The sequence below is a fragment of the Pseudorca crassidens genome, chromosome 7, assembly GCF_039906515.1.
Source record: "Pseudorca crassidens isolate mPseCra1 chromosome 7, mPseCra1.hap1, whole genome shotgun sequence".
Classification (NCBI taxonomy): Eukaryota; Metazoa; Chordata; class Mammalia; order Artiodactyla; family Delphinidae; genus Pseudorca; species Pseudorca crassidens.
In genome coordinates, this window is record NC_090302.1 from 6,137,718 (window position 1) to 6,153,425 (window position 15,708).

General features: G+C 54.3%; 1 protein-coding gene across 2 annotated transcripts in view; it reads right to left on the bottom strand.

Moving 5' to 3' along the window:
* The window catches only part of HMCN2 (hemicentin 2), a 150,928-nt gene that overhangs the window by 91,684 nt on the left and 43,536 nt on the right, over positions 1–15,708 (bottom strand). For both annotated transcript variants that reach the window (XM_067742953.1, XM_067742952.1), the window contains exons 15-21: positions 15,259–15,408; positions 7,909–8,097; positions 6,152–6,247; positions 5,715–5,842; positions 3,950–4,094; positions 534–646; positions 250–409 (exon numbers count right to left, since the gene is read on the bottom strand). In XM_067742953.1, coding sequence (XP_067599054.1) covers positions 250–409; positions 534–646; positions 3,950–4,094; positions 5,715–5,842; positions 6,152–6,247; positions 7,909–8,097; positions 15,259–15,408 — 981 coding nt within the window. The remainder of the gene's footprint in view (positions 1–249; positions 410–533; positions 647–3,949; positions 4,095–5,714; positions 5,843–6,151; positions 6,248–7,908; positions 8,098–15,258; positions 15,409–15,708) is intronic.

The window sequence follows — 15,708 nt, forward strand, 5'->3', positions numbered from 1 at the left end:
CTTGTTCATGTGACACTTTCCCCCCATCCGGTGGCAAAGGGCTGAGTTGGAACCTCTCTCAGAGTATGCCCACACTACAGGGGACAGTGCTCTGAAGGACAGCTTTGGTCTACATGCCCTTCAGACGTGAGGAATTTAGAGGCAGGGTTGATGAGATGCAAGGAGGATGCAGGTGAGGTCAGACTGTCCATGCCCCTGCCTCAGTACCTGGCAAGTCCCTCTCCCAGGACAGGGGTGGCCCTCACTCACTGTTGACAGAAAGCTGCATCTCCTGGCTGGAGAAGCCCACGGCGTTGGTGGCTGTGCAGACATAGGCCCCTGCATCCTGGGCAGATGGCCGGGCGATGACCAGGGTACCGTCCTTGCTCACATTGTAGTGGGGATCCCTGGAGGCCAGGGCATTGGTTTCCTGTGGTAGAGTCACAGGTGGCATCAGCAGAGCCCCCACCCCACGGCGATTTGCACCATTCCTCTCCCCATGATGCACTGGGCCTACCTCTCTGGTTACCTTTGTGGTAACAGGCTTCTCCTACCTTGGTCCAGGTGACGGTGGGGGTGGGCACTCCTGAGGCTACACAGGGGAGAGAGGCTGGAACGCCTTCATTGGTGATATGGTGGGTGGCCGTGGGCTGGATTCTAGGTGGCACTTTTAAAAACAAACCAGTTTCATAAACCAAACTTCATAGCAGCTTTATTCACAACAGCCCAAAGGTGGAAACAATCCAAACAGAGGGGATGGATAAACCGAGTGTGGTGTGTCCATATGGAATATTATTCAGCCTTAAAAATGAATAAGCATCTGACACACGTTACAGCATGGAGGAACCTTGAAAATGTTACCCTAAGTGAAATAAGCCAGACACAGAAGGACAAATGCTGTGTGATTCCACTTACACAAGATACCTAGAACAGGCAAATTCATAGAGACAGGAAGCAAAAGGGTGGTGGCCAGTGGCTAGGGGAGGGGGAAATGGGGAATTGGCGGGTACAGAGTTTCAGTTTGGGAAGGTGAAAAAGTTCTGGAGATGGACGGTGGTGATGGTTGTGAAACCGTGCCGTACAGGGTTAAAAAAACCCATCCTGAAACTGTGCCCCATGGGATTAACAGAAATTCCTGGCTTGTCTTACAGCTTGCTAAAAACCCCTCTGCTTGAGCCCCGCCTTCACTTAGCAAGTTCGCTTAATTGTTTTGTTGCAAATTGCAGACCCTCCAAGCTTCATGTAGCCTAAATAATAAGATGTTTGTCTGAGTTGTTTTCCAGGAACTTGGTGTCTAGTTCGAGCTCAAGCCAGCTAAGACTGGTTGGGACCACAGACCCTAAAACTGGGCCTGCACAGGTATCTGGTGAATGACATTTTGACATCAGAGGGCCAAAGACCCCACCCTCAGATCATGCTAGGCGCTTCCATTTTTGAACATGCCTCCCAGGAAGAAGGATGTAACCCAGATACGCCTGCACAGAACACTAATTACCTCACCTTTTCCCTACCTGCAATCACCTTTCCCCACGCCTAAGACCACCCTGCTTCCTTATCCCGTAAATACCCCAAGTCCCCGGCCTTTGGAGAGGTGGACCTGAGGTTTGCTCTCCTGTCTCCTCGCTTGGCTGTCTTGTGAACACATCCTTCCTCCGCTGCAAACCTCGGCGTCTCAGCCCTTTGGCTTGCTGTGCATTGGGCAAACGAACCTGGTGGCGCAACAATGTGAATGCCACTTACGCCACTTCATCTATGCCACTAAACTGTAGGCTTTAAAATGGTTAAAATGGCAAGTTTTATATTATGTATATTTTATCATGATTGTTAAAATATTTTTATTTTTTGGCCGTGCCATGTGGCATGTGGGGTCTCAGTCCCCCGACCAGGGATCGAACCCGTGCCCCCTGCGGTGGAAGCACAGAGTCTTAACCACTGGACTGCCAGGGAAGTCCCTATTTTATCATGATTTAAAAAAAAAAACAAAACAATTTTAACAGAAGAAGACAGCCACCACTGCTGTAAATTCATGCCCCAGACATAGGGCAGCCTGTGTTTAGGAACCAGCTGTGCCGTTTCTTAACTGTGGGACTTTGGATAAACCACTTAATCTTTTGGTACCCGTATTCCTTGGTCAGCTAAAAAGCTAAATTAACCCTAATTCCCTGCTCACTCTCTGGGGATGGACGGATGAGAAACGGCAGAAAATAGTGTTCACAGGACACAGTGAACTTGAAAACAAGTGCAAAATCTGTCCTGGGCGCCATCCAGAGCTGCAGGCATTAAAACAGGGCGGGAGCGGGGGATGTCTCCAAGAGGAGCAGGGGAGGGGGAAACGGGCATGGAAAAACCAGAACCGGGAGGGAAAGCCAGAGGCCAAGGGCTCTGACGGTAACACTCAGCTCCTTTAGGGTGGGAAATGCCCTTCTGGATTTTCCCAGGTGGCAAAAGCCAGCAAGTCGATTAGCGTTTGTTGAACGGAAATGAAATTAGCCAAGAGAGACGGGCTCAATGGCCACTGCACAGAGGAGGCTGTGCGGCAGGGTGGGAAGTTAGGGCGTGAGGCTTTCTACAGAGGCAGCCTCTGCTGATCCTGTGACTTGGTGAGTTACCTCCATCCCGGAGCCTCAGCTTCCTTAACGTCACAGAAGCGTAGAGTCTTTTAAACCCACCTCTTGGAGCAGTTAGGGAAATTAAGTGAAACCTGCACACAACCTCTCAGAGGTCTGGCACATGACACATGCCCAACCCTTTGATCGCTCTTATTAATTGGAATTACGAGGAGACAGGACAGCTGGGTTCTAAACCCAGCCTCTTCTGCACCTCAGTTTTCCTCTACGAAATGGGGAATGATGGGTTCTTCCCGCTCATCCCTCGGGGTTTTAATAGAACAAGTGAAACAAACAAACAAAAAGAGGATATTAACATATGCGGTAAATGACAAAACATAACCAGACTTAGTTTAAACTTCTTGTTTTACGTTAAAAAGAACAGTGGTACCTGGTTGCGTGGGTGAAGGGAAACAGGGACTCTCCAACGCTGTGGGTGGGAAAGTAACTGGGCAAAATACACGAAAAGCCCTAAAAATGTGCAAGCTCTGTGAGTCAAAACTCAATTCCACAACCATAGTTTATCCTAGGGAAAGAATTGGTCACGTGGGCAGAGGCGGAGCATGAAGATTTTTTTGTTGCCGGACGCGCAGGCTCAGCGGCCATGGCTCACGGGCCCAGCCGCTCCGCGGCACGTGGGATCTTCCCGGACCGGGGCACGAACCCGTGTCCCCTGCATCGGCAGGCGGACTCTCAGCCACTGCGCCACCAGGGAAGCCCAAGCATGAGGATGTTTATCCCCAGGTGTTCATGCTGGTGAGAAACAGGACACTAGGGGACAGGTTAGACACTCCTGGCTCAGCCAAACAGGGGACATGCAGCCTTGAACCACTGCTTCTGAGTATTACTGACAGAAAAGAGTCATAAAATATTGTCACAAGAAACACTCAGGTTGCAAGACAGTAATATTACCTGGTTCCAGTTGGTTTCTAACTATTTCTATGTATGTGTACACAAAGGATTTATACCTAATTTATATAAAGAATATATATCATGCAAAAATAATTTATATACAACATATCTAAAGAGTATATATAATGTATATATTATATAAATATATACAGTGTGTGTATACGTACATGTGCAAACTCATGTGTGTATAAAGTATGAAAGATACACACCCAAACGTAAAATTATTCTGGTTCTTCTTAGCTACTAGTATTAAGGGAGGTTGCTTTTTGTTTGGTTGCTTTTGTTTTGGGGTTTTTTTTTTTTTTTTGGAGGCGGGGGGTTGTCCAATCTCTAAATTCCCTACAGTGAATATGTACTATTTGTGCAATTTGTTTAAACAGAGATGTTCAAGGTCAAGCTCCCCCCGGGTGCCCTCCCCCATCGCATCCTGCCCCCACCACCCCGGGACTCACCCTGAACAACCAGCTGCACGTCCCTGTGCTGAGAGCCGGCCGTGTTGCTGACCAAACAGGTGTACCTCCCTGCATCCTCCAACAGTGCCTGGTCAAGGTGGAGACTGCCATCTGCTCGGACGGAATGCTGGCTGCCCGGTGGGAGCTGGTGAGGGCGAGGAAGCACCAGCTTGGGCTGAGGGCCCCACTCAGAGCCAGCTGAGAGAGAGCACCCCAGAAACCTCACCACCCACCAGGCCAGCAGGGAGCAGCCTGGCCCAAGAGGCCAGGGGTTTGGAGAGGGTGGGGAAATCTGGGGGGGGCGGTGATGCTCCTACCCCTTTCCTGATATTCATCCACCCCCCCGCAGACCCTCAGGGCCAGGTGGGCCCGACCCCCGGCCCCCCGCTGACCCCACTCTCCCAGGGCCAACTGGTCCAGGGCAAGACACCTGACCCGAGGGGACTGATGGGAGCCTCCCCCAGGAGTGCAGGGTTGGAGCCAGAGCCTTTACGAAGTCGGGGCTGAAGCTCCAAGGCCCTCGCACGCTGAGGCCACAGAGAGGAAGGACAACCCGTCTGTGGGGAGAGAACAGAGCCATGAAGAGCGGAGCAGAGGTGTGGCCGCATCAGATGCGGTCCCAGAGAGAGAAGCAGAGAAAGCCACTCCTGATGGGTGCCCACGTCTGTCCCCATCAGGACCGGGGTGGGGCAGGTGGCGCTGGTCCAGAATGGGGCCTGGGGCAACCTCTATAAAGATGTCCAGCCGGTCCATCCTTGGTGAGGGGCCCCAAAACCTTTCCACCAGGCCTGAGCCCGCTTTAAGCCTCCCTGTCCCTGTTCCACGAACCCAACCGCACATTCTGCACTCCGAACCGGGAGAGGCTCCTGGGCTGTCTCGGTACCAGGCCCTTTCAGGCTGAGTGAGCTCGAGGGGGGCTGTGCTCCTCGCACTCGGCAGCTGGCCAGGCGCAGGTCCACCCAGTATCCCCACGGAACTAAACGAGCTCTGTGTCTCCAGCCACTTCCTGTCCTGGTGTGGACAAGGCCCAGGGCCACCCCTCCCCACGTGCCCGTCAGATTCTACTGAGGAAGGCTCCTCACTGCCCCAGCCTCCGTGCCCAGGCACAGTCCTCCTCGGGGTCACATCTAATCACACAGGCTTTGCCTCGGCCAAGCCTCCCTGCTCCGGGAGCTGGACCCTGTCTGCACCGCATCAGGGACCGGAACAACAGGCCCGGGACCAGGGCAGCCACCTGGTCACATAGTCACTGCCTCTCCGGGTGTCCAGCGTCTGCTGTCTGCTGGGACAAGGGCACCTCTTCTATAGCTTCCAGGATACAAGGACCGCGGGATGTCTGAGGATAGGCCAGAAGGATGGAGGAAAAGGGAGAAGCGAAGGAGTGAATGGCAGAAAGGAAATAGAGGGAAAAAAAGAAAACCAAATGCATGGGAATGGGCGGAGCAGCCCCTGTGCACCCAGCAGTGTGCCAGGGAGCCGGGCAGATGCTCAGCCGCTCGGGTCACGTCTCTGCCCTGGAGTCATCCGAACGGGGGTGACGAATGCATTGCGTCTGTGCCCCCGCCCACAGCACTAACGATGCACAAGCCCCTCTGGCCAAGGACTCTAGAGGGGGAAGGATGCTATCAGTGCGTTGTCAGAGAAGGTTCTGGAAAGAAGCAGGAAGGAAGAGGACATTCCAAAACAGGGGAACCGCAAAGCAGAGACCGGGGTGTGAACGTGACAGCGCCCTCCTCCCCTGCACCCAGAGGGGCCCTGCACTCACGGGCTGGCCGGCCTTGAGCCAGCGCCTCTCGGGGCGGGGCCTCCCAGCCAGGATGATGCAGGGCAGGGACACGGGCTGCCCCTCCAGCACCCGGACGGTGGAGGCACTGCTGGCGATCTGTGGAGGTGCTATCGGGAGAGGAGACAGTGTGGGTACACGAGACTCCTGTGGGTGGGCATCCGGGGGACAGAGGCCCCCACTCCCCACTGTCTCCTCCCCAGGGAACCAGTGGAAGCATCAGGATTGGGGACCCTAAAGGGTCAAAGGGCACACTTCTTGGGGCACACTGCCCAGGAAGTAGGGGTCCAGATGCTCCTCCTGGAGAACCTGGCTGTGGACACACCTGTCCCAAAGGATGGGCAGTCATGGGGGGGAGGGTGTCTCTAAGGGTGCCTGGTGTCCCCCCCAAACCCTCCTCTCCAGATCCACCAGCAAACCATGTCCAGTCACAAGGAGGTGGGCCTCTGCCTGGACCTTCCCGAAGACATTTTGAGCTTCACAGACATACGGGGCCTGGTCTTCAGGAATCACACCTGAGGGGCAGGAAAGAGGCAGGCCTGACTGTCAGAGCACATCACGGCTCCAGCCCCCACAGGCTCCAGCTCCCCAGGTGCAGACGCGCCCTTGTCACAGTCTGGCCCTGCGGAGGTTAGGTAGGAGGGCTGGGATGGCGGGGAGGAGAGGGCTGGGGGATACAGCCAGTCCTTGGAAGGGTGAGAAGGCCTCAGCTTGTTCATGGGTAGCATGGGGATAACTTATCAATAACTGCACGCTGTAGTGTGACTGGGAGGGGTCAATAGATAACGCAAATACAGCACTCAGCACCGGCCTGGCACACAGTAAATAGGAGCCGTAGTAGTGACGCTGATGATGGTGGTGAGGACGATGGTGGTGATGATGAGGATGGTGGTGATGGTGATGGTGAGGACGGTGAGGATGATGGTGAGGATGGTGATGGTGGTGAGGATGGTGAGGATGATGGTGAGGATGGTGAGGATGGTGGTGATGGTGAGGATGGTGATGGTGGTGATGGTGAGGATGGTGAGGATGATGAGGATGGTGGTGATGGTGATGGTGATGGTGAGGATGGTGAGGACGGTGAGGATGATGGTGATGGTGAGGACGGTGAGGACGGTGAGGATGATGGTGAGGATGGTGAGGATGATGGTGAGGATGGTGAGGATGGTGAGGAGGATGGTGGTGATGGTGATGGTGGTGATGGTGAGGATGGTGGTGATGGTGAGGATGGTGAGGATGGTGAGGATGATGGTGAGGATGGTGAGGATGGTGAGGAGGATGGTGGTGATGGTGATGGTGGTGATGGTGGTGATGGTGAGGATGGTGGTGATGGTGAGGATGGTGAGGATGGTGAGGATGGTGGGGATGGTGGGGATGGTGAGGATGGTGATGGTGAGGATGGTGAGGATGGTGGTGATGGTGAGGATGGTGATGGTGATGGTGAGGATGGTGAGGATGATGGTGAGGATGGTGGTGATGGTGATGGTGATGGTGAGGATGGTGAGGATGATGGTGATGGTGAGGATGGTGGTGATGATGGTGATGATGGTGGTGATGGTGATGGTGGTGATGGTAATGATGGTGATGGCGGTGATGGTGAGGATGGTGGTGATGGTGAGGATGGTGAGGATGGTGATGGTGGTGATGGTGGTGATGGTGAGGATGGTGGTAATGATGGTGATGATGATGGTGGTGATGGTGATGGTGGTGATGATAATGATGGTGATGGCGGTGATGGTGAGGATGGTGGTGATGATGGTGATGATGATGGTGGTGATGGTGATGGTGGTGATGATAATGATGGTGATGGCGGTGATGGTGAGGATGGTGGTGATGATGATGGTGGTGATGGTGACGATGATGGTTACCACATATGACACTATGTGTCAGGAACTGTGCTAAGGGATTTACGTGTATTATTCACGCAATAGCTCCTTAAGGTGGCCTGTTATTAAACCCAGGTGGTACGTATTGTCATTATCACTATTGTGACCAGTGCAGAGTAGTGGGATGACGTGACCAGAGTCACCCAACTGAAATATGACCCTGCAACAGCCTGACCTATGGTCAGCACTGGGGGTCAGGGCCCTGCTCCCGGCCACCCAGTCTGGGGGCTGAGGGTGTCGGAAGCCATTCTGTCTCCCCAGCCCACCCTTCCTCAGCCCCAATCTCTTACTTTCAAAGAACAGCACTCCTGAATCGGGCCGCCCAGTCGTGCTGCCCCGCCCGGGCCCCAGTGGCTGGCCATCTCCACGGCGCCAGGTGACCATAGGGGATGGGCGGCCCGTGGCCCGGCACGCCAGAAGGGCGCTCCTCCCCAGTTCCACGGTGACATCCTGGGGCAGCTCTGTCAGCTGGGGTGCATCTGCAGGGAGGTGAGCAGTCAGCCTCACCCAGCCCCCAGGGCGCTGTTCCGAGGCCTCTGCCTCCCCTCCGGTCGCTGGGGGCGTTTCCCTCTTCCAGCCGCGCCCTCACGAACCTGACTCATACCCAGGGCTCCCGGGGCCAACTTAAGGTTGGCAGGTCCACCCTGAAGCGCTCCTGAGGATGAGGAGGAGAGCAAGTGCCCTTTGGCAGGGTGAAGTCCTCACACCCTATGTGGGGTCTAAGGGACCCCGCTTTGCCCAGCCATACGGGGGAGCAACATTCCTGCTTCTGCTCTTTGCACCTCCTGGGAAGCCCACCTCAGAGGGGCTGCAAGTCACCCTCCGCCCCAGGAGCCCCACCAGCTCTGCGCGTCACCTCCCTTGCCCTCTTCCTGGGCCACGGGGGCTTCCTTTCATGGGTCTCCTAGACTCCGGCAACCATTTCCCAAAGAGCCAACTTCGTGGGGAGGTTCTAGCTCATCTTTACCATGCTTCATCCTTCTCTGCTGTTGAACATGTTGTAAGAAGCACATAAATCTCTACTACAACATCAAAAGAAGCCTATAAAGAACTTGATCTTATACTTTATGGTCCAAATGGGACACTTAAGAGTGAAAAGAGCCATATTAATAATTACACCAGGATAACAGATGCAAACAAGGGCAGCCCTGCTCACCTGAGTTATAAAACATCCAAGCAAAAAAAAAGAAAAAAAAAAAATCCAAGCAACACACGAGGATTTATTTCTTTAACTTTTGCTCCACACACTCTAAATCCCGTGAACTTCCACAAGGTAACCACTGTTAATGGTTTGTAGTGTTTCTTCCAAACTTTTTTTCTAAGCATTGTCTTACTTTTATGATGGGGGGGGGGCGGGCATGGAAATAGGTTATTTCCCAAAACAGAAGCTCACGATCCTTTCCACCTTTCTGCTGGCCAGAAGCAGGTCCAATGCCAGACAGGTCCAGGCCCTGTTCCCTGTGGCTTCTGGGCACTGTCCTCAGGTCCCTGTCCCCAGACCCGCAACCAGGAAGGTCCCCGGCCTGTTTTGAACCCATTGCGTCCAGCATTGTGGAAAAACCTCCACCTCTTTTGTTCTTGCTGTCTCTCCCCTGAAATCTCCCCCATCCGTCCAAATCATGACATCAAATTTCCCTCTTGGCCTCAGGGACTAGGGAAGTTCCAGGGAGATACAAGCACAACTTGGAAAATCACTGCAAGGAGGAAGACAGTCTTGGACCCAACCTCAGACACCACCCGCGAGTTGCTTTTCTTCCTGATTTGGGGCCTGGCAGCTGCCTCGGCTGAGAATCCAAGAAAGTCTTCCATCCAGGTGCCTCAGATAGCGTCACTGGTCCTGCAGAGTCTTGGCCCTGGGGGCAGAGCTTTGCTATTCCCCTCTTCCCATCCTGAGCAGAGCCGTGGCTCAGCTCCAGGGCCAGGTACCCCCAGAGCCTGCCTCCCCGGCTCCGCCCAGCCCACGGCAGGGCACAGCTCAAACCTCCCTCCTCCAGGCAGGCCTCGTCCTGAATTCCTCCCCTGAGAGAGGACAGCTGACTTATAATAGTAAGCAAATAACATGTACAAAGGGTAGCATTTGGAAAACCTACTAAGTGACAGGCATGGTGATGGTGCTTTTAGAGTTCATTCATGGCCTCAATAAACTCATGAAGTGGGTATTTTCACAACCCCATTTTACAGATGGGGAAACTGAGGATCAGAGAGATTAAGGAACCTGCCCCAGATGCAGCTCAAAGTCAGTGGCAGAGCTGGGATCAGAGCCCAGGTCTGGCTGCTGCTAAGACCCAGGCTCTCTGCCACCGCACCCCCGTACCCCCTAGTACTCAGTAACCTGGCATCTCTTCCATCTTCTTTCAGAGGTGAATCCCGACTCACATCCTGCCCAGAAAACTGTGACTCCGTTCCTGTGCAGCCATCCCCCTGCTCCTCATTGAAGTCCCCCAAATAAGGCGGGACCTCAGAACCCTGTACACCAGAGCTGAAGGTCCTCTGGTCTCCTCATTGTGCAGATGGGAGAATGAAGCCCGAGGGAGGGGCGGGGCGGGGGCGGGGGCGGGGCCCACCCTGATCCTGTGGGGACGGGTTCCCAGCCCCACGCCCTTTCCAGGGTCCCATCGCGAGGCTCAGCCGCCTCTGCTTTCAGGCTCGAAGACCCCTCCTCACAGACTCAGGTGACCTTCGGTAGGGAGGGCTCCTGAGCTGGCCTCACAGCCACCCGATTTCCCCGTGCACAGCCCTTTCTGCCTTGACCTTGGGCAGGTTTCCGGGTCAGGAGCTGCGAGTGCCCAGAGACAGCCAGACATCACAGCAGCTGCCGCGCTCCCTGGAGAGGCACAGGTCTCATCACCTGATAGCTGCAGCGCTTTTGCGGGGACGCAGCTCTGTGCGGGGGAACCGGGAACACCACAGAAGACAGAAAAGCCCCGCCAAGGATGCCAGCCACCAGGCTGGGACGGGGCAGGACAGGAGGGTGTGGCCAAAGCTGAGACCTCGTTTAACAGCACTGCTGGGCCACTCCCTCTACCCCCAGGGATTTCCCAGCAAAGTGAAATTGACAGAGGTGATGCCGTCCCTGCCTCTTCCTTGGGCCCCAGGGCAAGGGACACCAGCCTGAAAGCCTGAAGCCTGGGCAGGGCCCCCCTGCTGCCCCTGCCCCACTGGACACCCGCGGATGAACCCCTTCACCATTCTGAGCCTCAGTTCCCCATCCAGAAAGAGGTAACCGTTTTTAACCTGACTCCGGTATCTTAAAGTTCCAGGACTCTTTATTTGTCTGGAGACCCTGTAGCCCCCCAGCCTCCTCCACCATCCCCCCAGTTCCTGTGGCTCAGAGCCCTGGGGCAGAGCTGGAGGGGATGCACCAGCTCAGGAAGGAGAGCTCCAATCAGTCCTGACTCAATTCGGTCAGAAGAGGGACGGCGTCTCAGGCCCAAAGTCTGTGTAGCCGGGCAGGGTGGCCACGGGAGAGGCTGGCCTCAGGCCCTGCCCTGCATTTAGAGGGAATTCCAGGGCATCTGTGAATGAGACAACGCTGGGGATGGCCTCCACATCCACCTCCCGGGAAGACTCCTTTCCCCACAGAAAGATCGTTCAGTCGAGCCTGGAGCCATAGCCCCATTGGCCACGGCTGCAGGATGACTTTACTCCCTCTCTCTCTCTATATATATATATATATATACACACACACATATATATATATATATTTATTTATTTATTTATTTATTTATTTATTTTTTGCGGTACGCAGGCCTCTCACTGTTGTGGCCTCTCCCGTTGCGGAGCACAGGCTCCGGACACGCAGGCTCAGCGGCCATGGCTCACGGGCCCAGCCGCTCCGCGGCATGTGGGATCTTCCCAGACCGGGGCATGAACCTGCGTCCCCTGCATCGGCAGGCAGACTCTCAACCACTGCGCCACCAGGGAAGCCCCCTAAAAAAATATTTTAACTGATATTTTATGACTGTTTATAAAGACAAACACAATCTGGATTCGTTTTTAATCTATTTATTATTCTTCACTTTTTTCTTCTGATGGCAATAAAATCAGAGCCCTGTCCAGCAGCCCTAAAAGTATCACAGGCTCTGGGCCCTTGCCTGTTGTGACTGATAGAGAAGCCACCCAGATACTGACCACACTGGCCACAGAGCCCAGCTCTGCTTCTCTCCTGCTCCCCCAGGCTAGCCAGAGGGTCTTTGCTCCCACAGAAACACACTCCCAGCTCCCCTGCTCACTCACCCAGCAATCAGGGGCTTCCGAGTTGGGAATAAGAAGCAGAGACTAAAATGAGAGGATAGAAAGAGGGCTGAGTGAACACCCATTTAGAGAGAAATCCAGCAGGGTAAAGGGAACTTAGCTCAGGGCAGTTTTGAAGTAATAGAAAGAGTGGGACTTCCCTGGCAGTCCAGTGGTTAAGACTCAGTCTGTACTTCCACTGAAGGGGGCATGGGTTCGATCCCTGGTCAGGGAACTAAGATCCCGAACGCCGAGTGGCGTGGCCAAAAAAAAAAAAAAAAAAAGTACTAGAGCACTGAGCTCCAGGAGCGGGTGCGGACCGTGGAGGCCAGTCACCAGCCGTGTGATAATCACTCCGCCTCACTCTGCCTCGTCAGGCCCTTGTCAGCCTGGTCCAGCCCACAGGCCGTGTATTGATTAGGTATTCTATTCAAGCCCTGAGGGAAGCACATTATCTCATTAAATCTCTCAAGGACCTTGTGAACAGCCGCTATCAGTATCATCCCCATTTTACAGATGATGAAAGTGAGGCTCAGTAAGGTAAATAACTTGGCCAGACAAGCAGCAAGACCAGGACATTGATCCAGGACTCTTACCAGCCACATGCCAGGTCCAGAGGGGACGCAAAATCACCTCGCAGGCTTGGTCCACAAACAAGGCACCTGCTGGCAGTACAGGAGGAGGCTGCCGTCCTCCCTGTGCCCCAAATACCACCAGGAAGCCAGTTCCCAGCTGAACAGCAGGAAGTGGGCACAGCGCCCACGCGTTCTCAGCCCTGGCAGGCTCTGCCAGCCTGGCCAGGAAGGCTGCAACACAGCTGCCACCCAGATGGGCAGGAAATTGAATTTCCCACCACTGCTGCCAGGCCAGCTCGCCCCAGACACACAGGTGTTGGGCCACTGTCCATGCCGTCCCTGACCTCAAGGCCAGAGGCCACCAGTGGCCCCGTGCCCCAGAAGCCTGCCTCTGGGATGCCAGCCATCCCCCGCCCCGCCACCTCTCACCTGGGGAAATGGCCCCAAGACCAATGGCTAACAGGTGAAGGAACAGGCATGTCAGCCTGGGCCCCAAAGACATAAGGTTTTGCTGGACAGAGATTAGACACAGAGCAAAGGATGACTGCTTGTAACAATGCCAAGGGCAGCCCTCCCTGGAGCACCCTCTCTGCTCACCCAGAACCTACTGACTAATCACAGTGACAGTGACATTTTTCAGAGCCCATCGTGTCCGAGGCCTTTCTTATCTCTCACTCACACAACATCCAGAAATATCTTGCAGGTGAGGAGCCCGAGGCTCACAGTGGGGAAGCAACATCCAAGCCCTCCTTGCTGGGAGCATCAGGACCAAGTCCAGGGGCTAAAGGCCCGGACCCTGGGTTCAGATCTCAGCTCTGCCACTCAGCAGCTGTGTGACTTTGGGCAAGGCACTTAACCTCTCTGTGCCTCGTTTTCTCCATCTATAAAAGGGATAATGTAGAACCCATCTCAAAAGGTTGTTATGAGGATTATATGCTAGTACATGAAATGTGCTTAGAGCTGGCCCGGCACGTGGCAGATTTCATGGAAGACTTATTATATTTTTATTATCAGGCTCTAGGCCTGTGGCTTTCCATACCCACCCCACCCAAGAGCTCATCCACACAGTGCACTCTAGATAGGGAAAGTCTGAGCACATCAGTCTCCTCCTTAGAAACCTCTTACCGCCTCCACAGAACAAAGCCCAAACTCCACCAGGCGCCCTAGCCCAAGGCCGGGAGTGACCCACAACTGGGCAGCTGCCCCAGCATCCCCTCCCCACCCTCTCTATGCCTCACTCGCTGCCCTACTCCTCTTGCCATGGGGAGATCGGCACATGCTGTTCCCTCTGCCTGGAACACTGTTCCCTCTGCCTGGAACACTGTTCCCCAGCTCGTCACCTGACTGTTTCTGGGTTCAGCTTAGACATCACCTCCTTCAAGAAGCCTTCCCGGCCTCCACTGTTGGCTTAGCCCCCTTCTCTGGGCACAGGACCCAAGGATGCCACTTCCAAATTCTCAGTACACTGAGTATTCTAATGGTCTGTTTACCATCTCTCTTCTGGACACCGAGAACAACACAAAGGCAGATGCCATTGTAGCCCCAACACAGGGTCTGGGGCACAGGGCCTGGCTACAAGGTGACCACATGTTGGAGGAACAGATGATGGAACAGATGGGGAGGATCCCCAAGCCTGAGCTGGCACCATCTCCCCCAGGGCCAGACCCTCCCGACTGAGCCTCACTGCACTTCCCTAGAACTCCCAGCACCTGTCTTTCCCGTCATGGCCACAGTCAACCCTCAGGGTACAATCCGCCCCAGCTCAGCACACCAAGGAGCTGTGCCCACAACTTCCGAGCAACTCCCAGTGCCCAGGATCCAGGCCTGGAACTTAGACATCATGACCATCACAGCCAAGGCCATGTACCAGCCGCAGAAGGATTCAAACCTCCCATCTGTAAAAAGGGGATAATAGCTTCTCCCTTTATTAAGCACTTACAATGGGCCAAACCCTGTGCTAAGCATTGTGTATCTGATTTCACTGAAGCCTCACAGCCACCCAACAAAGGAAGTAGTGTGGTCAGCTCCATTTTACAGATGGGGAAACTGAGGGTCAATGATTTGACCAAAGCACATAGATGGTAAGTGATGAAGACGAGACTGGAACTCAGGTCTCAGGGATGACGACACCCATGCTGGAACCAAACTACCTCTGTGATGGGCAGTGACCCCGGCCTCTTGGGATTCTCACACTTGAGTGGTCCCTCCCACCCACCACATACCAGTGTTGGTCTGTGTGACCAACAGAATATAGCAGAAGTGATGGTATGTCACTTCCAAGACTGCGACTGGTTATAAAGACTGCAGCTTCCACCTTGGACGTTATCTCTATCTCTATCCCTCTTGACTCACTTTCTCTGGGAAAACCCACATCACAAGAAGCCTTCTGGAGAAGCCTATCTGGCTAAGGAACAGAGGCCTCCTGCCAACAGTCACATGAGTGAACTTAGGGTAGATTCTCCAGCCCCAGTCAAGCCTTCAGATGACCACATCCCCGGCCAAGGTATTACCTGCCATCCCATGAGAGACCTGGAGCTAGAACCACCCAGCAAAGCCACTCCCAGAGTCACAGAACCATGAGACAATAGATGCTTATTGTTTTAAGCCACATAGTTTTAAGGCAGTTCGTTACACAGCAAGAGGTAACACATACACCAACTCCCTCTAAAATCCCCATCCCACGTGCTCTGGATCCAAACGATGCAAACTCCCCACTGGCAGGCTACGTGGTACCACCCTCTCCTCCCTGCTCAGAGATAGGGCAGGTGGTGGGGGATGGGGAAGGGGGAAGGCAGGAGGGGCAGGGCAAGTGGGGACAAGGTGTACACTCACGTCCAACCTCCAGCCGGATTTCTGCAGAGGCGTCGCCCAACTCATTGACAGCTCGGCAGGTATAGACGCCAGCGTCCCTCTCCCGAGCCACCGGGATTCGCAGCCTCCCAGAGCTGGAGGCCTCAGAGGCCAGAATCATTTCGAGACCCTCTGGACCAAAGATGAGAAAACATCAGGCAGGTACCCATGGTTACCACAGGAGGCCAGGGGATCAGGCTGCCTTCCTGACCCGGGGTTCCTGCAACTCCACAAAGCAGGGACCTCGGAGGGGTGTGGGTGAGGGAAGGATTTCCCCCCAGAATCAGGACCCCTATTGTTTAATGAGTACAGATTTTTAGTTTTGGATGGTGGTGACGGCTGTACAACAATGTAAATATACTTAATGCTACTGAACTGTAGGCCTAAAAATGGTTAAGACGGTAAACGTTACGTTAGGCGAATTTTATCACA